At 48.0% G+C, this 23,793-nt stretch overlaps 1 protein-coding gene across 1 annotated transcript in view; it reads right to left on the reverse strand.

Annotated features, from left to right (window-relative positions):
- DDX56 (DEAD-box helicase 56) overlaps positions 1-23,793 on the reverse strand; it is a 786,153-nt gene that overhangs the window by 488,888 nt on the left and 273,472 nt on the right. Inside the window, exon 5 of the mRNA XM_069618962.1 lies at positions 15,090-15,180. Coding sequence (XP_069475063.1) covers positions 15,090-15,180 — 91 coding nt within the window. The remainder of the gene's footprint in view (positions 1-15,089; positions 15,181-23,793) is intronic.

A 23,793-nucleotide genomic window follows, 5' to 3' on the forward strand; every position in this document is an offset into this window, starting at 1 on the left:
GAATCTGGGCCTTCATGACCTGGGACACGTCTGAGGCCTTCACCATGGGGGGGAGGGTCACCGCCTCGCTCCCCCTTGGCTTTCTCCATCGGGACCTGCCGGGGCTTCTCCCGAAGCTTCTCCGACTTACTTTTCACCGAGCCGGAGCGTTGGCTGGTGGTTGACTGCATTGGTGACATTGCGCCCTGCCTGGCAGCTGAGGAGCCCGAACCAACAGCGCTCCCGGTGCCCGCAGACTTGCGGTGCTTTGCCTTCTGTTGGGCCCCCATCACTGGAGCGCCCTCCAAGGACTTAGAAGACCGCTCAGACTTCTTCTCACCTGCTGCTAGGCTCTTCGCCTCCAGCCAGTTAGCGAGTCATGTACAACAGTCCTTCATGATCCGGACGGACCTGTTCTTGCACAACGCAGTATTCCTCCACCGGCGACTTGTCAGTGTGAAGGCAGTAGAGGCACCGGGAGTGCTGATCTTCCTTGAAGACGTTCGGTAGTCCACATCCTGGGCAGATCGTAAAAAGCTTGGATCCAGTGGGCATCTAGTCTCCTTTGTCTTGGGCCATGTCCATGTGGGGTAGGCCTCAAAGATCTTCCGGAATCCTCCAAGAAGTGAAATTCAACGAACAATCGCCCTTGAGGGGCGTAGACATTTCCAAAACGGGTCCCTGTTAATAGGAAGATGAAACGGTGGAACTTGATGCTCGATTTGACCGAAAAATAAAGAGTAAACTCTATGGAAAAACGCAACACGCAGTAAAAGCTCAAGAGCTAAAGCACAACGACTAACACTTGAACGTGCGGTAAAAATCTGAATATGGCTGCCAGAGGAGGGGCTTAGGTAGAGGGCAGTATGATCGATAGACCAGTGATTGGTTATTAGTAGAAAGACAGTTCAGAAACTAAACAAACTGATTTTTCCTTTTACCGAGGAGTCCCAGCCTGATGACGGGGAATATTCATGAGCATGTGAATCCATGGCAGACCCCATGCTGGAGAAAGAAACCAATCCAAAGGGCTTCTCTCTATATGGGCCAGGTAGAACCCCTTCACAACTCCCAAGGATTCCCAACTCCTAATATGTACATTCAGAAAATAAATCAATAGGAGGAGCACCCCCCCCCTATAAAGCTGTCCCCTTCTCTTCCACACACACACACACACACACACACACAATATGACATTAAAATATATCCCTTTAAAACTGGAAAGAGGAAGAGGTGACTAGGAGCAATGCACACTTCTAGTCAGTTTCACCACTTTAGTACTGAGATGAGGAAGCTGCCCATGAAGGATCAGGCATTTCCTGATTGTTATAATGAGGGTCAGGCAAGCTACCTACACCTGCAGTCTAGGGACTCGGGAGGATAGGTCAGAGGCAAGGTGCTCGCCTTAGAAGCAAAACGACACTGAGCAACAAAGGTTTGATCCCCGGGTCCGCACTTCGAAACCTCTGGGTATTAAGCGCTTTATAAATAACCTAGCATATTGAGAGGTTACATGTGCATAAAAGCAGGCCCACATGGAGAAGCAGGGGAACCTGCCTGGCGAGAAGGTGGCTGACGCGAAGCAGACAGGAACAAGACGGCAGAGAGGACGCTGTGTGTGCCCAGGGGAGGAAGAAGGTGCCGTGAACCGAGCGAGCCGCGAGACGACCAAAGCCCCATTACTGGCCGGTGTTGCGTGTTCCCAGCTGAAGCTGGGGAACATTGAGGACTCCAGATTGTTGAGGGACGCTGCCCGAAGGTTCTCCGAAAGCGTGCGATGTTCGCTGTGACACCCGACGCCGACCCGGGAGGAGAGAGACCAGCACAGCGAAGCACGACTAAGCAGAGCAGCTCCGGTGAGTACAAGAGAAAAAGAATACAAAAATTGCCAAGTATTGGGGAAAATACAACAGCCAATATTGAACTAAAGAAAAGATATGGAAATGATGTGTAATTTGTAGCACAAGTGGAAAACGAATAAGGTGCTGTGTTGAAAGAATAAAGTTTGTTGCACGCATTAAGAAAGCAAGTGAAAATTGGTATGAACATTTCTTTTGAACTGAATGAAAAGCAATTGTGATGAGACAAGTTGCTGAACTGAGAGGGGCAAGTTAAATGCAAGTTGTGGCAAAGCCAAAATACTGTCGACATATAAGAGATAATCAAGCCCCACACCTATCAGAAAGGATTCATGTCACATTCAAGTGTTGACACAGGTGCTAGGTGGAAAACCAGTATTATTCAAAAAGGATTAAGAGCATCACAAAATGTCAAGGGATTATTGGTTGAGCAACCTGTAATGGGTGGATCTAATGCCAAGACAACTGCACCTAGACCGATTAGCCCAACATGGCAAAGAGCCATGAAGAGCCCAGAGTCAAAGGCTGTGTGATGTAAGTGCTGAAGCGAAGAAAAGCATTTGCGATACGAGTTAAAAGGAGTACCAGCGTGAACTGTGCAATATTGGTGAATCTCAAGAGACTTATGCCATTCGGAACTTTGTTTTTCATGGGGAAGGGAACCCCGAGCTATCCTGGAACTGTGGCGAACTTGGGGGAAGAGAACCCTGATATTTGGATTGTGTTGCACTTGGGGGAAGGGACCCGCTGAGCCTTTCAGTTTAAACTTGAGGAAGGCCAAGCTGAACCAAACCCGAGTTGGAAGAAGATCAGAAATGTATTTTTGAACACCGTATGGAAAGCGAGAAAAGTTGAAAACGTTTTTTCACAAAAGCAGAGTGCAGGGAGCTCCCTCCCTGTTTGGATTGGGCTCTTTGTGAAATTCGTAATGCCAATAAGATAAAATAATCAGTGACATATTTTCTTAAATGAAGTTAAGATAACATGTTTGTTATTAAAAGGAGTTTTCAGGAGCTAGCGTTTGGAATTCTATTGATGCAGCACGAATTCCAGAAATGCATTTATGCATTTATCAGTGCAGTGTGATGACTAGTGATGCCAAACATACATTTTATTAGCAGATGAGATGTTAGAAGAGCCAGTAATGATCATTTGCTATTTATTTATGGAAATATAAATAGCAGATGAGATATTAGAAGAGGCTGACGTTGCAATTTATTTATGGAGATGTAAGACTTGCACAGCATTTGGTGAAATGCATATTTGGTTGCACCAATTGTGAGTGGTATTTTGCTATTCTTATTGAGAGGTTTCAAAAACGTATTGTTCATGTACACTGGCAGAGCATTGCCTGATCAACACTTCTTCCGTCTAGTGCTGTAGCTCATCCCCCAGTTGGAGAAAATTGATAATTTGGAAATTGAGTGCACAGATGAAATTAGATGTAGTGCATAGTTTAGAACACTAGTTAAGTTTATTGCATATTTTAAGATATTCTGCACAAAGTGTATTATAATATGGTGCATTAAAATTAGGAGAGTGTACATGTATAAGTAGCTATGTGCATGAGATTTAGTAGTTGCAGCCCGCATCTTGGCCATGTGCAGTGTTTTTAATGCAACCGGTTTAGACATTGTGAAGTATTGCATGTTAAATCAGAGAAAGCGATGAGTGTCGCGTGTTGAATCAGAGTGGATGAAAAGGTGTCGCGTGTTGAATCACAGCGAGTGAAAAATTCTAAGTTACTCACCATAGTGACTAACTTACTCTTAGTCCATAGTCCCCTTTCCTCCATACTGTATGGGCGTGCCTTCCAAGGGACAGGAGACGGAACCTTTTTCACTAGAAAAAACCTTCTTCCTTTTTAAATGTATGCGCTGCCCTGACTCTGCCCTCCTGCGCCACACCTCAGTCCCCATTGACGAGTCGACAATAGATATAACATTGCCTAATGACAAGTATTATTGGGGAGAACGGGGGGGGGGGGGGGGTTGGTGGGACGTATGGAGGAAAGGGGACTATGGACTAAGAATACGTTAGTCACTACGGTGAGTAACTTCTAATTACTCTTACGTCCCGTCCCCTTTCCTCCATACTGTATGGGTATTAAAACTAAATGTAGCCCCAGGGTGGAGAGGAGACCCTCCTTAAGCAAATAGGTTCCTGAGAACCGCCTGTCCGAAGGCCGCATCGGATCGAGAGCCGGCATCCAAACTAATTCTTACAGAAAGCCGACGGAGAGCCCAAGTGGCCGCCCTGCTTATGACTTGCCAAGGGACATGGCGCTGGAAAGCGATGGCCGTTGCCTTGGCCCTGACTGCGTGGGCATGCATGTTGGCCCGGAAGCAGCTTGTGCTGGCCCTCGTACGCTTCTTTGATGGCAGAGACCATCCAGCGGGATATGGAAGCCTTAGAGGCCAGATAGCTTGGTCTTGAGCCTCTGAAAGTGACAAACAGGGCGTCTGATTTGCATAAACCCTTGGTCCTGTCCAAGTAGAATTTCAGGGCACGCCTGACATCCAGGCAGTGCAGCACTCTGTGCTTCGTCCTTGGGATCGGGAAAAAATGTAGGATGGACCATTTCCTCGTTTAAGTGGAACGCAGATGGAACTTTGTGCAGGTATGCCGGTTGCGTCCGCATGACTACCTTGTCCTTGTGAAAGGTGGTATATGGTTCAGAGGTGACCAGCGCCCGATTCTCGCTGACTCTACGAGCCACGGTAAGGCCGACTAGTAAAGCCGTCTTGATGGTGACCAGCTTGATGTCCACGGACGCCATTGGTTCTAATGGTTTGTGCGCCAGGGCGCCGAAGACTATGTTAAGGTCCCCCACAGGGCGCATTCTCTTGACGGGTGGGCAGAGGGTAGCAAGACTAGTCAGATGTTATTTGATGATAGGGTTGGAAGAGGAGAACATGCCTTCCTCAGAGTTCCTGTAAGCCCCAATGGCTGCAAGGTATGTGCTGCAGGTGTCCACCTGCACGCCTGAAAGGGCGAGGTGCACCGAAAAAGAGCATGTCGTCCAAAGTGCATGCCCAGGGGTCAATACCCTTGGAGTCTGCCAAGTGGCAGAATCTGGTCCATTTGTACTGGGCCCTGGTGGCTTTGCTCCTGGCGCCTTGTACGATCTCCAGATTGGCCTGTGAGAGGCTAAGGTGCTGAAGCGTTACCTGCTCAGGTACCACGCTGTGAGGGCTAATTTCCCTGGTGCAGGACAGATGACTCTGCCCCCCCCGACGGGCCAGAGGATGTGCTGGGCCTGTCGGAAGGTGAATCGGGGGCACCTCCAAGAGGCTGAAAACCATGGCCTGGCCGGCCACCATGGAGCTATCAGAATGAGGAGTCTGCGAGACTCCCTGATCTTGCATATTACCCTGTGGATCAGGGGAGTGCGCAGAAAGGCATAGGCTTTCATGCCGGTCCACTGGAGGTGAAATGCGTCACCCAGAGAGCCGGGACCCTGACCCTGCCAGGACGCGAACTGGGGCACTTCTTGTTGTACCAAGTGGCAAAGAGATCCACGTGGGGGTGACCTCACCTGTTGAAGATCTTCTGAATAACTAGGTTGTTTAGCTGCCACTTGTAATTGTCCGATCCCAGTCTGCTGAGCCTGTCCTCTTCCATGTTGGATTCCCCCGGGAGATGGACTGCCACAAGGTAAATGTTTTCCAGGGCCCACTGCCACATGCTGATTGCCAGTCTGCACAGAGGAGGGGATCTGGTGCCTCCCTACTTGTTGATTTAGTACATGCTGGTCAAGTGGTCTGTCTGCATGAGGACAACCTTGCCCCTGAGAAGTGGTAGGAATGCTCTGAGCGCTAGCTAGACGGCGTTCAGGTCCAGCCAATTGATGTGTTATTCCTGCTCCTGTCAAGTCCAGGTACCGTGGACCGAGAGGCCGTCCAGGGTGGCTACCCAGCCCTCGAGCGAGGAGTCTGTGGTTATGGTGGCATGCGGGGAGGGCGGCCTAAAAGGGCTTGCCCGTCCGTAGGTTGCAGTCCCTGGGCCACCATGTTAGGCCCAGGTGGAGAGATGGACGGACGTTGGTCATCTCGGATTGAGAGCCCCGCTCCTGGTTCAATGAGGCTGCAAAGTGCAGCTGAATCCTCCTCAACCTTAGTCTCGTGTGCGGCACTGCCAATAGGACCGCTGCAAGTAAACCCAGGAGATGTTGGTACCACCACACCGAGGTCATCTCTCTGCTGAGGAAGTGGGCGGTGGCCCTCTCGATGGCCAAGATTATGTCCTCCGACGGGAAGACCTTCTCGGAGCTTGTGTCCCAGATGAGGCCCAGGAATGTCAGCCTGCGTAGGCTGCAGCTGTGACTTGAGATTGAGCGAGAAGCCAAGATCGTGCAGTGTATTCATAAGGGCATGGGAGGAGTGGTGAACCGCTTACGGAGCCCTGACGAACCAGTCGAGGTATGGGTAGATGTGGAGGCAGTGCGCTCTGAGGAGGGCCGCCACGGCATTCATGAGTCTGGTTAAGACCAGTGCGGCCCGAGTTGAGGCCAAAAGAAAGGACCTTGGATTCCATGGTCATGCGCCACCAGCTTGGCTTCAGCTAGCCCCGCCTTAAAGCGTGATTGGCTCTGGGTGGGGAGTTCCCGGGAGGAAGTCTGCAATTTTCCACCATAATCTCTGGTTGGCAGCAGCCAGCATGGCATCAGTGTTGGCTTGACGTAGATGTAAATAGGCGTCGGAATAGAGTTTCTTGCCATATGCCTCCAAGATCTTCTCCTCCTTGCCTAGCAGTGCCGCAGGGGAAGAGGCAGAGGATGAATGGGGCTTGGAGTATAATGATGCTGCAGCGACCACCGAAGAGTGTCGCTGAGGATGGGCCGAAAGCAAGAGTGTATCCCCCCCCCTCCACCTGCCTGTACTTTGCGTCCAGGCGTCTATTGACCGGCTGGGCCGAGTGGGGTTTGAGCCAGCCCTTCTTGGCCAGGGAGACTACATCGGTCTCCAGAGGAATCCCCGATTTGGCAGAGGGGCAACGCGTGAGCACTTCAGCCAGAACCCTCTCTGCCGGCTGCTCGACCTCGGGTTAGGGGAGGCCCAGGTACTCCGCCAGACCAGCAAGACATTCATGGAAGGCCTTGGCTGAGGATGCCGTGTCCAGATCCTCCTCATTCGTATTCTGTGGATCTGGAGGATCCTGTGGAGGAGGAGTAGTTGGCGCCGTTGGCACCGGAGGCTGGAGTACAGAGCCCTTGGCTAGAGGCTGAGGAGTCGGCGGAGGCTGGGGTGGAGCCCCCCTGTGGAGTCTGCTGGGGAGCTGGAGGAGGTGGCTGCACCGGGGCCAGGGGCATCGGGGGAGGCATCTGTGGTGCCACTAGCATTGCAGGGAGGACTTCCCTGATGGCGTCTTTGATGATAGCCCCCATCTGAGGTGACTTCATGAGGCCGAGGAACTTCTCGAAGAGCACCTCCTCACTGGCCAAAGAGGTGTCAGGGGGTGCCGACGGGGTAGCGGGGAGCTGCTGGAGCCGTTGCGTACCCTGTTCATATGGAAGCAAAGGAAAGCTGCCCTGCGCAATTGAGAGGTAGACTATAGGCCACGTACCTGGTGGAGGCCAGTCCCACCTTGACACTCATTCTTCGCTGAATTCCTGGAATGGCGTCGGACGGGTGCCTCTTTCTGGCACGGCTGCCATTTTGTTAAGCTGCCTGCCATATGCCTGCGACGTGGTGCTCGGCCCGCTGGCCCGGCTTCGTCCAAGAATCTTGCGTGTGGATCACGAGGCCTACCCTGCTCCTCGGGCCTAGACCCGGGTATAATAATAATAATAATAATAATTAGGCTTTTATATAGCGCTACAAACCCTCAGGTATCTGAGCGCTGCTTATTACCCACGGTGTGTGGTGCTCATTTATCGACCTCGGAAGGATGAAAGGCTGAGTTTGGCCCCGCCGGGATTCGAACCTGCGTTAACAGGCTCTGCACGGGTGTCAAAGCGGGCGCTCTACTCGCTGTGCCACTTGACCCTCAACCAGGGGGTTGGTAGAACTCCATTTATAGGCGCCCCCTCAGACGTATTGCCGGTATTAGGGCGTAGCCCCTCGGCCATGATACCGGTAAAGGGGCAGAGCCCCTCGGGTGTAGACCCGGAAAATAACCTTCCAGTCCCTCAACACTGCACCCGGGAGGATCAGAGGATCCCTCGACCCGAAGGTCGGTAGCTCAAGCAGCCTCGGTGCACGTGCCGGTAGAAAGACCTGACCGGTCCCTCCAACGCAGAAGAGTCCCCGAGAAGGAGTCTCCCTTGCGGGGTGTGATGGAGAATATCGGCCCTACCTTGGGCCTGGTTCGATGCTTCACAAAGTTCTTGAGATCCTCTGGAAGTGCTCCCCCCACCTGGCTAGTCTGTTCTTCAGCACCTTCGAGGACAGCGGGTCACACGCCTAACATGATTGCCAACCGTGGTCTGGGCCAAGGCAAAGTAGGCAGAGGGCGTGGGGTCTGAAGTTGGGAAGAGCCCATTGCAGGATGGACACCTGCTGAACCCTGTAGAAGTCAACATGCGCCGGGGAGGAGCGCGACACCTGAGGACCGAGTACCTAAAGGATAGATAAGACAAAGAGAAGGGTCAGCGCGTGGAATTACGTGGACGGAGCCAAGCCCAGGAGTGCTGGTGAATTCGGCACGGTCCCGTCGATGCGGAAAAGGGGACTGAGGTGTGGCACCGGAGTCAGGGCCACGCATGCTCCCTGGGCCGAACCCCCGCGTGCTTCTAAATTTAAAGGGGAAGAAGGTTTTTTTTCTGGTGAAAGGGGTTCCGTCTCTCGTCCCTTGGAAGGGACGCCCATACAGTATGGAGGAAAGGGAACAGGACGCAAGAGTATGTGTTGTGTGTTGAATCAGAGTGAGTGAATCAGTTTCACAGAGTCTATTGTAGTAAAAGTGTTGCATATTAAAGAGCGGCCCGAATGTTGCGTGTTAAATTAGAGCAACCAGAGGTGAAGTTGGTGTTATAGCTGGGAACTAACGATTTTAGGAGATTAGTGACATGTGTGTTGTGTTTCAAGATCGGTGTCATAGGAGATTTAGGATTGGAGTTCCGATTTTTGTAGAAAAAAGTTTACAGTTCCCATGTTGGCGCACAAAGTTTTTACCAGTGAATCAGTTATTAGAAGGTGGTTTTATGGGGGGGAGGGGGGCGTGTAGTGCTTGGACCCTTGTGGTTTTTAGATGCTGGTAAAAGAATTTTTAAACAACATTTTCCCACATATGTCGTTCTAATTAGTCAAATGTTTTTTTCCATACTGACATTTTTTTTGCAAGCATGAGTAGTTTCATTATTTTTGTGCTTGCGTGCAGCTCTAGACTGTACTCTTGCGAGTTAACTCTCACAGGGTCTATGTACTTTTGTGCGCCATGCCTTTGGTCGCACTTGCCCGCGAAACAGATTTCTCCGGGAAAGGGGCGACCATATATGGCATTTCCTCACATGAGAAGGCAGGAAGGCGGCCAAGGAACAAGATGGCCAAAGAACAAGCGACAATCTTGGGACATGGACATTTTAGGGTGCTAGCCACCTTTAGTAGTAGCTACACATGCTAAATGCAAACGCGCAAGAGAAAAAGATCACAAAACCAGTAAATCACAAGTTTGTATAGGCCCATTGCAAAAGTAATAAAAAAGCCATTCAGTAAAAATATAGAAGTATACAAAGTATCCTAACTACACTTCACTGTAAAGTGATGTGTGCAACTGTAAAAATACAAGAATTCCAATTACGGTTGTTTATGTGAATTATGTGAATTTGCAATAACCTCTTTTCATTTTGTAAAGGCTTGTTTTCAAACCAAAGACAAATACAAAAATTTAGAAAGAAACCCAAAAGAGAAACAAAGGTCCTGATTCACAGAACGTTTTCCTATGGGATTGGGCCATTACAAAACGCTTCCATGAATCAGGCCTAAAGTCCTTCAGTACTGACTGTCTTGGGGACTAGTCAGTTTCCCCATAAGAGTGCAAGGGAAGTAAAGCCAAAGGCTTTGCTGACCTACAAAAGTCAGGACAGGGTTAAAAAATAAGCAAAAAGACAGCAGGTTCAATAGGAATCTATGGAGGGAAAGGTGCAAAAAAGAAAAATCTTCCCTAACATGGGTCTAGGGACTCACCAGTAAACTCAAAACGACATTGCAAAAGGGACCTGGGGGTTCATTGCCCGCCCACCATATAAATTGAGGGTGCTGCCACACGAAAACATGGTGTCAAAACAAAAGGGAGGGGTCTCCCCATCATCGGAACCTTATAAGAATGCTCCATTGACCACACAACAAAAGCAACTGCAGGAGGCGAGAGAGAGATCAACAACAAAAAGTCAACTTCAAAGTCAATGGAAAAATCACAGCGAGTCCAATATTAGTGCTGAGAGGGTAAGATTTGCAAAAGGAAAATCACCAAAACACCCAAGCAAAGTAAAGGTACAGACAGGGACTGCGCCACCTTCCCTCCCTCTGGAAGGAAAGGTTCCGGTTTCGACCCTACTAGGCCTCCCACACCATGCTTCAAGGGGTCTTGAAGTTCCATCTGGAAAAAGTGAGGAGCTCTCAAACGTGCAAAGAAAGACCACAACAGTAAATGGCTATGCTACAGTCTTAAACATCCATGCTTACTAACCTTAATCCAATTCTGGGAGCAAGTGGCTCTCAACATGGTAAAAACACATTTGGAAAGCCACAAAAAGTATAAAGCAAACACAAGCACTTTGGGTTAGGGAACTCCCCGTGGGACGAAAAATGGGGCCTATATCTGCTCCTTAAGGCAGCACATACAAAATACAGTAGCAGCATTCAAAGGGAACTCAGTAGAGCTCTCCCTTACAGTAAGAAGAAGTCCAAAAAGCCAAGAGGACTATAAACAAGTTAATTACGTCTTTTTTTCACTCCATTTTTGTTAACAGAAGAAAACTAATTCTCAAAAGGATTGACAATGGAATATAACACCCACCTTACCAACACTCATTTCATCATGCTTCAAAGGATGAAAGGCTGCGTGCTCTCGGATAATAACCAGCACATGGGATGCTAGATATGGCTCTCTACAGGAGTATACGTCATTAAGTCACTGGAAAAACAGCATTCCCCATAAAAAAGGAACATTAATAACGTTGAGAAAAACAAAGTTTAGACATGTCCATCGAATATTATTTCTCGGTCATGTTTTGCCATCTAGTGGACTTGAATTGCATACCAAGATTAGTTAAACAATATACAGATTTCTTTCCCTATGCGTTTTAGTTTTAAATATGTCTAATGGATTATATACTATTTTTAAATGTATGCGGGTCCCCCCCCAAATCCCTCTTCCTGTCCATCCCAGTCCCCCAACCCCACCCTTTCCCTTTACACAATCGTAAGCCCCTCTTGCTATCCCTTTCCTTATCCAAACCTCTTCCACCCAACGCCTTGGCTTGAGAATATCCAGTCTTATTATTATCGTTGCTTATCACAATATTAAGATACTTTTTTAAAAAAAAAAACTTAGTGATATTTTGTACACTATTTTTTCAACAGAAGTGTTTTCCAGTGATAATATGATTGGATACCTCTCTGCATCAAGTGCACACTAGACCACACTATTCTAGGTTTCAGAATTCTTAGTGCGATCAACCACAGAGTATCAATACCACATACAAGGCCGGCCTTTAACATTCAGCAGGATTTCTGACCCGCACAAAGTTAACCATACAATATCTGCACAGATGGTCCTATGGGCTACGTGACGATTCACAGGATCTCCTGAGAGGGGAGCCCTTCCCTGTGAGGCTGGAGAGGAAGGGCTGCTAGGCAACATTCCCTGTAGGGGTGGAGGTCAGCGGTACCTCACAGGGAGAGACACAGCTTTTGGGGCAAAGGACTCCCGTTCCGTGAAGGAACTCCCTGCCCCACTTTCCTATGATCCCCTCAGATCATCACTGCATCAGAAGACACAACGTGAATAGACCACTCTTTGCGCTTGTAATACAACTTCCAATATTAGAACCCAACACAAATCCACCGAGAAGAAGCATGGAGGAGTAATGCTGATCACTTCTCCACGGCAAATAGAAAACACTGAAGAGTGGGAGCTATGGAGTAAGAAATAACACTCCAGAGAAAGAGGACAAAGATCCTCCGCTGAGGAGGACCCAGCTAAAATGCATAAAAAATGCAGAGAAGGACTTGAATTAGGGAGCTGGGTTCGCAGAGCGGGTGAAACCTGGGAAGTTGGAACCTGGGAGAGGGAAACCAGGGCATTCCAGGAAGTCCATAGTCGAGAGGACGTGGAAAACGAAGAAGGAAATCAGTGTAAGAGCCGCAGACTTGTGTGTGTGTGTGGCAAGCATTGCCAGGTAGTGGTGTGACCTTTAAGAGGTGGACCATGCGGTCCAACAACGACGCAGAGACCATCCAGCAGAATACTTTGCTGAACCACAGAGACTGAAGCAGGAAAGGAAGGCGCTGGAAGTGTCGATCGAACTTGATCCCGACCCCACAGGAAGAACCAGTGACGCCAGCCTGGCAAGCTAGAGGTAACGGGAATGGCAGGAGACCCTGTAGGGGCCCGAGGAAGGTGCTAAACAGCAGAGAATCACGAATACAGAGAGATTAATCAAACTTGTTTTAGTAACTATAAAAGCAGTAGAGTACATAACTAATACAGAGGGACTCCTCCCACTCATTCCAGTGATTACAAAAACAGTAAAGATAATGAAATCAGTCCAAAGACTGATAATACGTCTCAGTGGTTGGGAAGACCAAGAAATATGTAAAGAGGAACAGAAGAACCTACATGCTGGTTGCCATAAATAAAAGTACTTTGAAGATCACAAAGTGGTTAAAGAAAAGGGGAACTGGCCTCCGTGAAATCCAAGGCTGTCTAACAAGTACACTTAAGTGAGATATTGATGCAAAGAAAATCCAGAGTAAAGGCCAAGTCCCTCGAGTGGGACAACATGGAACAGTAAATAGGTCAAGACAGTCCAGATAATGCACCCCCACACTGATGCATGAACACAACACAAAGGCAGCACTTCCGACTCTACGCAGGTCCATGAACTTCTGGTTGCGACTCCCCTGTCGATGATGGGAAGGGCCTCAATAGTTAAGATGATTGTTTTACTGCGATTACTGTACGGGTTCCAAAACGTACACTATTATATCAAAAAACCCTTTTTCCGACTACTGGAGTCACTAATAAAAGAGTTCATATGGGGAGAAAATAGGCACAAAATAGCACTGTCGACCCTAACCCTGCCATACGCTCGGGGCGGCATTCAGCTTCCTAATTTAGAAAAATATTATCTAGCAGCCCAACTCAGCTTTATAACTAAATGGTTTTCTGACGAACCTACCGATGAAAACCCCCTACTACAGACTATGAGCCTCCCGCACCACCTGAAAGAACTGGTCTGGGTATCATCGAAGTTACTGGGAGAAACACCTCACATAGTCACCCTGGGGAGGGACGTCTGGCGCAGAGCGAGGACACTCACTCACACGCAGAAGGCTTACTCACCAGAAGTCCCACTGATTGCAGATCTATACACAGCGGCCACAGACCTGAAACAAATCAGATCATCGGAAAAGGAAGGGGTCTATACTTGGGGAGATCTCAACGAGGAAGGTACCTTCAGGGAGTTTGCCACGCTACAGGACAGAGAAGGCATACACCCGGGACAGTTCCTCTGGTACCAGAAGGTCCGCGCCATGGCACGAAGCAAATGGGAAACATGGCCCGAAGAACCGGACACTGAACCACTGTTAACGCTGCTATACAACATGGGGGAGGGATGCAGACCAATATCCCAAATATATAGGCAACTGAGCGATACACCTAACCCCCGAAGCATGGACATGAAAAGAAAATGGAAAATAGATATAGGCAGGGAAATGACAGAGGGGGAGTGGAACAGAGCGCTTACATTCCCCAAGGAGGTGTCGAGAAACCACCAGTTCCGGCAAATACAGAAGAATGTACTGCATCGAACCTACCTAACCCCGAAACGGATAGCCAAATTTAGCAAGCAAATGCAGTCAAACTGCACCTGGTGCATGAAGGAGGAAGCAGACCTAATCCACATGAAGTGGGAATGCCCCAAAACGAAGACACTCTGGGAAAAGGTGAAACAGACATTTGAGAAAGCAGGTATGACCAAATACAAATGGTCACCTGAGGAGTGCTTGCTAGGAACCTACCCCAGATTAGCCAAGATAAAGCATACAGTCAGACTTATGCGCATTATGTCCATATTAACCAAACAAACTATAGCCATGTCCTGGAAAAAAACAGCCGGACCATAATATAAAGCTTGGCAAGGAGAAACTGAACGATGGCTTCTGGCTGAGACGAAGGCCTGGGAAGAAAGCGTGGCCAGATCAACCGATGAGTCTAGCAGAGCCCTGGAAGCATGGAAAGAACTTACTAGGCACATGTTTCTCCCCTCCGACGACAAGCCCCCCTGAGCCGACGGCCTGGAACGAACACACCTGCAAGCCAGTCAGGGAGACCCGATGAGCTAATAAGAGACACTACAGGCCCCTGGGAAGCATCCCCCCCACACCCCATGAGCAACCCGATTGCCCTCTTCCGAACACCCCTCCTCCCTGGGATGAGAGAAGCTGAACTACGTGAACATAGTAAGGAGACAGTCGTTATTGTTTGTTAAAGTCAAAATGTATTTTATTTGAACACGAATAAGGCACAACATGGAAATATGTAACCGATGTTAATGAAAATGCCAATAAATAAATTTTAAAATAAAGTAAATAGTAGGTCAAGACAGGGAACACCTGAGAGAAGGTGGTAGAGTCCTTGGAGGAATTAAAGGAACTAATTAACTACGTCTCAAGGAAGACTATTAAGGCTGACAAGCCGTGTCCAGGAGAAGGGAGTCATTCTCCTGCAATCCCTTTTCCTTTTGTTGGTTGATACAACACTTAGTGGTAGGCTAGGCATAGCGGAATACGGACTATTCTGATTTGGACTACCTCAATGACAAGCACCCTAGTTAGATTTCCTTTAGTTGGGGAAAATCCTTTTTTGGTAAGAATAGATACGGCTTTTGTTTATTATTTGAATACAACCACAAGTAGAAATGCCACCTCTTTGTTCGCCTCCTTCTTCTGACCTACCACAGCTGATACAAGCATGAAACCCCACAAGAGAATAAACAAATTGGATATTAGAACAGTATAATACAGTCAGAGCACGTTCGGGACCATGCACCAGTGGAAAGACACCATACACAGTTTTGCTTACAGGGTTGTGCAGCACAAGCTCCTTCAGAGCCTGAACATCTTCATTGAAGGTTGCGGACATAAGGAAAGCCTGGTAGATCTTCGGAAACTGACTAAAAAACAAAAAGGATACAGGTTGACCCAAACATAAATATGAAAGTCACCAGCTTGATCATGCGTATATCCATTTCACATTATGTTAATTCCACCTTTTGGTTATAGGTTACATTGGTTTGGTTGATTGTATAGATAGCCCTCAGGCCATCCCAAAGCGCAGAGTGAGGAAGAAGTTGAGAGATTAAGAAAAGCAGAGTGAAAGGAGCAGCATAACATTTTGGTTACTTGTATAGAACTTCACACAGCGGTCAGTCAGGTCTTCTCAAAGTACACAGGGTGTCACCACCGAATTCATATCTTGCGGTTGCATTTTGAACTTGTGGGACCACTAAAACATTTTGCTTGCTTTCTCCAAGTATTTTTTTCTTTTTTGTATAAGGGGGCATTCTACTCCTCGTGAATGCAATTAATTTCTGATTTGCTGCCCATAGGAAGGGTTATTTTTAAGCACCACATTTTGTACCTGTACAATTTTTATCACAATAGAAATGTATAGATAAGTAAGCTGGTAGCAGTATCAGCAGTATGGTTTACATTTCGCTACACCAAGTCTGCAGCCTTTTACAATGTTCATAGCTAACTGCCTGTACGTGGGGGCTATTTGGGTACCAAGGCACATTACACGTCCTAACTGCCCCCTTCGCCCACTGTTTTTTGGCCTTTGCTTGTGTAAAGATGGATTTCTAGAATCTGGCCTGATGAACAGGAAGCTCTGAGAGGTTACCAAAAGCCAATCAAGTTCTGTGGATGAGCAGACAACGCTTAGTCTCAAGAGAGTGTGAGTGGGGTCAGGGGCCTGCAATGAGTCCACACAGTATGGTACACAATTAAATTGAGACAGTCTGGTATAAAAAATACAGTTATCTATTATAGGCCTTCTGAACACACTGGAAAATTAATTTAACAGTTATTAGTACTCGGCAAGGGCGCAATCAGAATGAAAGAGCCATTCTGATTGGCCCTCGCCGAGTCATTACCAGGCCGAGAATCCCTCAGCCCCTCAGCCAATGAGGAGGCTCGAAGAAGGGCCAGCCCCGCTCCGAGCCTCCCCAAGGCTGAGAGGCTACCTTCGGCCCCTGCCGGGGACAGAGGCAAGACATGCATTACTTACCGTAAAAACATTTCTGATGATTGTATCTGCTTAGATTCACATGCTGTGAATATGGTCAGACATCCAGAGGTAACCGCAGAGTATTGCATCTTGTCTTTCGGGTACCGAAAGGGGACATCTGCATAGGCGTGTCTGAAACACTATCCCTATCATGACGTGTGTGGTACCCAAAATCCCTCCAATCGTATTTATTCTGCCATGAGGGAGCCCAAGGCTATAGTGAGTGAGTTCATGAAGAGAGAAAGTAGTAAGAAGTCTATGTTCCTTCACCCCTGAGCGGGGAGGCAGGGAGGGCGCATGTGAATCTAAGCAGATACAATCATCAAATGCTTTTACGTTAAGTAATGCATGCCTTCTGATGCTTGTTAATCTGCTTAGAATCACATGCTGTGCATAGACTAGCGAGCAGTACCCGGAGTTGGATGTGGGTTGTGAGAAGGAACAGTAGAAAAAAGATGTCTTAGTACTGCTTGTCCCACCTGAGAATCAGACCTAGAAAGAGTGTCTAGGCAATAGTGTTCTGTAAAGGTGTGTACAGAACTCCAGGTTGCCGCTTGGCAAATGGACTCTAGGGGAACATTTGCAATGAATGCTATGGATGCCCCAGTGTCTCGAGTAGAATGTGCTCTAGGCTTGAAGGGCAGTTCTCTCTTAGCAAGAGAAACAGTGTGATGCATTTGACAATCCACCTTGATATTGCTGGTTTAGAGACAGGGTCCCCTTCTCTACCAGCTGCCACTGAAACAAAGAATTGTTTAGTTTTCCTCAGTGGTTTAGTTCCATCCATGTAGAACATGGCTGCCCTGCGCACATCTAGAGTGTGAAGGCTTCTTTCAGCCATGTTAGTAGGTCTCTGGAAGAACGTGGGTAGTTCGATTGCATGGTTCACATGGAACTTCGAAATAAATTTCGGCGCAAATCTGGGATGTGTGCGCAGAACTACCTTACATTTGTGGATTGTAACAAAGGGGTCCAAAACCAAGAGGGCCTGTAGTTCGCTAACTCTTCTGATAGACGTGATAGCTACTAGAAAGGCTGTCTTGTAAGTCAGGTCCTTCAGACTAGCTTTATGCATACGCTCAAAAGGGGGTCCCATGAGCCTAGTTAAAACCACATTTAGATCCCACCCAGGGGCTGGGTGAGTGAGGGGGGATACATTCTTTTAACCCCTTACATAAAGGCTTTAATCACAGGTATTTTCCACCACGACACCTTCTGCTGTGACGTGGTGTAGGCTGACAACGCCGCTAGGTGAACTTTTAAGTAATTGAAGACTAACCCAGAGTCCAACAGATGGGTTATATATAACACAATGTGTGAAGGCGAGCAATCGGTGGGATTGATGCCTTTGGAACTGCACCAGATGACAAAACGTTTCCATTTGCTGGCATAGCAATAACGTGTGTTAGGCTTTCTTGCCTCCCTCAGTATGTCCATGCATCTTTGAGGGAGTTGCAGATGTCCAAACTCTACGACCTTAGGAGCCAGGCTGCTAAATTCAGAGTTTGTGGGCATGGGTGCAGAGTCTCCCTCCTGTCCTGAGACAACATGTCGTACGGGCAGGGCAGCTTGACTGGTGGGGAGAGGGACATTTCCATCAGATGCGCGAACCAAGGTTGGCGGGCCCACATGGGAGCCACCAGAATCATGGTGACTGGTTCCTGGTGCATCTTGTGTACTATCTTGTTCAGAAGGGGAGTCGGGGGGGGGGGGGGGGGGGGGGGGGGAGCGTAGACAAATTTCCCCGACCAAGTTATCCAGAGATCGTTCCCCTTGGATCGGTTCTGGGGGTACCTGGAGGCGTAATCTTGGCATTGGGAATTCTCCTGAGTAGCGAACAGGTCGATCTCTGGAAACCCCCATTCTGCAAAGATGTTGGATACAATGTCTTTGTGCAGTCGCCATTCATACTTTTCTGGCAGAGGAAAATCTCTGCTGAGTATGTCTGCCAGAAGATTGAGTTCCCCTGGAACATGTTGGGATATCAGGAACATCTTGTGTTTGAGAGCCCATATCCAGATGTTTTGGGACAGCTTGGATAGCCCTGGAGAGTGAGTGACCCCCTGTTTGTTCAGGTAATACATTGCTGTTGTGCTGTCGGTTAGGACCAGCACTGTCTTCCCTTGCAGTTGCTCCTGAAAGGCTTTCAATGCTTTGAACACTGCTAGTAGCTCCAGTACGTTTATATGGTTGGACGCTACCTGAGGGGACCACCCTCCGTGCGCTGTCTGTTGAAGCAGGTGAGCCCCTCACCCCATGAGAGCTGCGCCTGTCGTGAAAGTGGCTTCCACTGCAGGGGTGGTGAAGGTTTTACCCTTCAAGAGGTTCTCCCTTGACCACCACTGCAAAGAGAACGAGGGCTGGCGAGACAACTAACAGATCTTCCCATTGTCCGCTGGCCTGACACCACTGGCTGTTGAGCCACTCTTGCATGGGACTCATGCGCAGCCGCGCGTGGGGAACCAAGTATATGCATGACGCCATCATTCCTAGCAAACGCATAGCTTTGCGTACCGTCACCTCTCGACTGGATACATACTGAGGAACCTGAGAGAGCATGTTCTGAACCCTCTCGCTGGAAGGGAAGACTAGACCGTCTTCCGTACGAATTAGAGCCCCCAGGAACTGTTTTACTTGGCTGGGGACTAAGCTGGATTTCTTTTCGTTGATAGAAAATCCCAGGCTGAACAGTAGGTCTACTGTTTTTTGGGTGTTCGAAAAACAAACGTTGAACGAGTCCCCTGTGATGAGCCAATCGTCGAGGTAAGCGTAAACTGGAACTGAAAGTCTGCTCAGGTGTGCCGCTGCCACTGCCAGGACCTTGGTAAACACCCTTGGCGCCGAGGCTATGCCGAAGGAGAGTACCTTGAACTGGTAGTGTTTGTCCTGAATCACGAACCTTAGGAATTTTCTGTGCGCTGGCAGTATTGAAATATAAAAGTATGCATCTTTCATATCCAAAGTTGTCATGAAGTCCCCCTGTTTTAGCAATGGGATCACCTCTTGCAGTGTTACCATGCAAAACTTCTGGGGCTTTATGAACTTGTTCGCTGGGCGCAGGTCTAGAACAGGATGCATGGTGAGATCCTTTTTGGGTACAAGGAAGTATACTGAATAGATATCCTCGTTTACCTGAAGAATCGGGACGGCTTCTATGGCATCCTTTCCCAGCAGCGCTTCCACCTCTTGGATCAGGATCTGCAGATGTTCCGATGAAAGGCGTCGATGTTTCGGCGGTCTGAACTGTGGAGGTCGGGCGAATTCCACGCAGTAACCGTGGGCGACCATTTTTAAGCCCCACTGGGAAGTTATCCCTCCTGGACTTGGTCATTTCTGACCCGAAGTTGACGCTCCTCTGGAATTGGAGCCTCTGCCTCCATTCTTTCCGTGCTCCTGACCCTTCTGGGGGTAGTAAGTGGGGCTTGCAGGCGGTTGACTTGAGTTGAAGTTGCCCGTGCCGAAATTGTTTTGAGCGGCGCGGGCTTGTCCTCGAAAAGGACCGCCGAGAATTACTGCCCCTCTGTGAAGAGGGTTTCTGGGAAATTTGGTGCAGCGACTTAATAGTCTCGTGCTCCTTCTTGGCTGTCTCCAACGCATCGTCTACCCCCTTCCCGAAGAGGTTGGCCTCTTCGATGGGTTTGTTGATAATGGATGCCTGGTTCTCAGGCCTGAAGCCTGACGGGCGCAGTCACGCATGCCTCTTTAGGAGAGTACCCTGTGCGAGAGACCTGCCTGCTGTCTCTGCGGTGTCCAGAGTATTCTTTACCACATTCTGATTGGCAAGTTTGCCCTCCGAAACAAAGGCGAGAAGCTTGGCTCTGGTTGGTTCCGGAACCTCTTGAAGGCCTTCCTGGAGTAGGTTCCATTGGGCGTCGACGTAGCTTGCTAGTAACGTCGTGTTATTGGCAATCCGGACGGTATAGGCCGACGCCGACGTAACCCGTTTGCCGAAGGCATACAACCTTTTGGACTCCTTGCCCGGGGGTGACTCTAGCGTGGCAAGGGGAACCCCCTGCTCTCTTGCGAGTGTTGGTCACCACCAGCGAGTCTGGGATTGCGTGTCCTTTGATATTAAGCGGGTCGGTGGGGGAGGGTCGGAAAAGTTTTGACCCTTGGGTTCACAGCCCTAGTCTGAGCGGGTGTGAGTAAGGAAGGGGCCAGCCGTCTCTTTACTGAGCTCAAGAGAGGGATAGACTGACTTGCAGGAGGCTTTTCATTAATAATGTCCTCTGCGAAATCTTGTTCGGACAAGGCTTCAAGCGTGGCAATTTCAAAGAATTCCGCTGCTTTTTTCAACATGTTGAAAGCCATTTGATCATCCACCGGGGAAGCTTGTCGAATCGGGGTGGATGGGGGAGAGTCGAGGCAAACAGAGTTGTGGATCGTCCTGCTGGGTGTCCTCCCAGTTGTCCGTTGCTCCTTGATCTTCCCCATAGTTGTCCAGAAAAGAGGACTCCTCTTCTTCTGTATAGATGTCTCTATACGTGTCCATCTGGACATCTTCTTGATAGTCAACTTGGTGTTGGACAGCTAGGTGTTGGACATCTTGTTTTCCCTTTCCATGGCTGCCAGGCATTTCGGGGAAAAAAATAAAGCTTTAGTGCCCCGGTCACACAGTTTTTGCAGGCCGGGGTACTAATAGCAATATGCCCCGAGCGGTGGGGGCATTACAGACTCTGGTAATGCCCCGGGGCATTCGTTAAGGCCCTCGCTTCGCTCAGGGCCTATAACTATGGGCCCCGGGGCATTACCCGAGTCGGTAATGCCCCCGCCGCTCGGGGCATATTGCTTAAGTATCATCGCACAACACTGATACAAATGTAAACATACGCCAAAAGGTTCAAATATACATCTAATAACCTAGATAGCAAAAGCGTATAAGCATTTTAGATGGTTGATGATGGTACCCATTCACACGACAATAACCTATCTTAAGATGTCCAAACTCTAAGATGAATGGGGACTTGTGCCCAAATGTCATAGGAGCAACAATGTTTCTCACCAGAAAGTCGTCTCTGTAGGTAGGTTTCAATATGCCTGTGTTGGTGACAGTTTAAAAGCTCTATTTTACCAGAGGCAAGTATGCATTTTCCTTTCTTCCAAACCAGAGGCAGGATACTCGACCCAGGCTGAACGACCAAAAGATGAGTAATGGAATAAGGAGACAAAAGGGACTTGTTCCTAACGTTATCCTATGGAGGACGGGGGGAAGCAAATGCAATGCATGAACTTACTCCCCACACACCCCCCAGACTCCTTGACTCGGATGTTCCCAGATGACTTCATGGATCGCTTGGGTGTTACTGGGGGCTCAATCGTACGTTGTTGGTTCCAGTGACTGGGAGTTGTAAATTCAATGACTCTTCCAGTTGGTGTAGCTGCAAGGAACCTCTATTAAAGAAATGCAAAAACCACTGATGCAGGCCTCTTCAATACACAGGCAACGACAGGCATCCTGCCAGTTGCGGTCACAGAAGCTGCTAGAGGACAGGATCACTTGATGCAGGGATACTAAAATTACGGGAGAAGGCAACCTTTGACACAAGCTGGTGACCACCTAAGTTAAGGATTCAAACAGCAACGCTTACAGCAAGGTAGCCCACGAGAGAGCAGGTCAGTCCACCGGACAGCCCACAGACACTTGGAGAAGATGATCAGACAAGTTGGTCTAACTAGTCCAAGGGCTGGAGCACCGCTCTGGGTCTTCGGCCATCAGACAGAGGAGCAGGGATTCACCAGGCTGGATACTGGAAAGGATGCTGGGCCACTTCAGGAGTCGTCTTCACTTCTTCAGCAGGCTGCTCTTCGAGGCATTCTTGGCTACAAAGATGATCTGACAAAACGGATGCAGTGGTCCTCTTCTTAGCGAAATCCGAGCTGGAAGCAAGTCCAAGCCCACAAATGGTACGGATCTGCACCAAACAGCCACTAGTTGTCCAATGAGGGGCAGCTACTGGTTTCACATGTGAAGAACAAAGTTATGGCAGAGAAAGTCACGAGTCCACAGCGCTTATACAGTGATTAAGAAAATAAACATCAAGGCTGCGGGTATCTGGGCGGTGTGGGTGTACTGCCAATACACATCCACAGGAATAGTTGAAGAAAAACAAAGATGTTCCCAGTCTCACTGCGCCAAGAAATTATAATTAGTTGTTTGTGTAAAGAGAAGCCTTTATTGTTTGTGCGAAGAGAAGCCTGACACGTGTTTCAAGCTGTGTACAGCTTTTCATTAGAGGCTTAAATTGCATAGCACATCATTTCCATACAAATTGGGTAAAGTTAAAAATAAAACATACACATGATTGTTTTGTGCAAAGAATTGTTACATAAAGAACATAGGCACAAGTTGTGAGCAAGCAGTCCAGGGCGCGATGCAAGCACAAAAAATATAACACATGTACATCACATGTAGGAAGAGTAAAAAAGTAGAAATTAAGTTACCACAAATTAACCAATTTCATTCGTAGTAGTCTGTTGACAGACAAACAAAAAAAAGAAGAAAAAGAACATTTTAGAAACAAAAGTTGGCTATAGCAGCGCAATCAAGTTCCACTTAGTAAGCCAAGTCTTAAATGAAAGACTGTAATGTATTCCAAAAATAAGTACCTTAGGTTGCAGCAATAAGAACTCCACATTTAGAGTGGGACAATGCCAGATACAGTTCTGTAGGCAGATAGATTAAGTAATTACTGGAAAGCCAATTGCAGAAAAATATTACGTAAGTTACCAAAACAAACCGTAATGCTGTCAATAAAATCAATAAAAACATACCTCAAAATGCCTCGCAGTTGCGGAAAGCTAATTTAGCCAAAGAAACCAGAAAGAGAAAATAAATCTCAAATTAGTATTCAAAAAACCACCAAAGTACCCATTAGATTAACTCCAATTAACTCGTGATTCAAAAGGACTGTGGACAATTCCTGACTGGTTAACCAAAAAGCCAATTAAAAGTTAAAACTACAACATGGGGATAGCAAAATAAACAGACCTACCTCAATGACCATTTGTTTCAGTCTACTCGTGTTACCAATGCACGAAAGAAAGGTAGGACTAAATATACTGGAATGCAGTATAGCACAATGCATGGCCTTCCAAGTAAGAAACAGAAAGGGGCAAAAAGGATCGCCATGTTGGGTGAACTAAACACACCTTTAGAAAAGCCTAACTTGGTGAAACCGGTCCATAAGCTCAAATTAGCCAAAAAATAAAAAGGAGAATTTAGCAAACAATGATTACTCATGTTTTGCTGAGGAAATGTATTTTTTGTGTATATATATATGGGATACATTACTCACCGTAATCGTATTTCTGATGCTTGTATCTGCTTAGATTCACATGCTGTGCATAGGCCGACATCTAGTGGAAGCTGCGGAGTATTACAGTTTGTTTTTCGAAGTCGAAAAATGGGCGTCGACACAGGGCGTGCCAGTAATACTATCCCTAGTGTGACGTCCACTGTACCCATGATCCCTCACGCGTCTAGGATCCCCAGATTGTG

The sequence above is a fragment of the Ambystoma mexicanum genome, chromosome 10 (genome assembly GCF_040938575.1).
Source record: "Ambystoma mexicanum isolate Mex_15411 chromosome 10, UKY_AmexF1_1, whole genome shotgun sequence".
Taxonomy (NCBI): Eukaryota; Metazoa; Chordata; class Amphibia; order Caudata; family Ambystomatidae; genus Ambystoma; species Ambystoma mexicanum.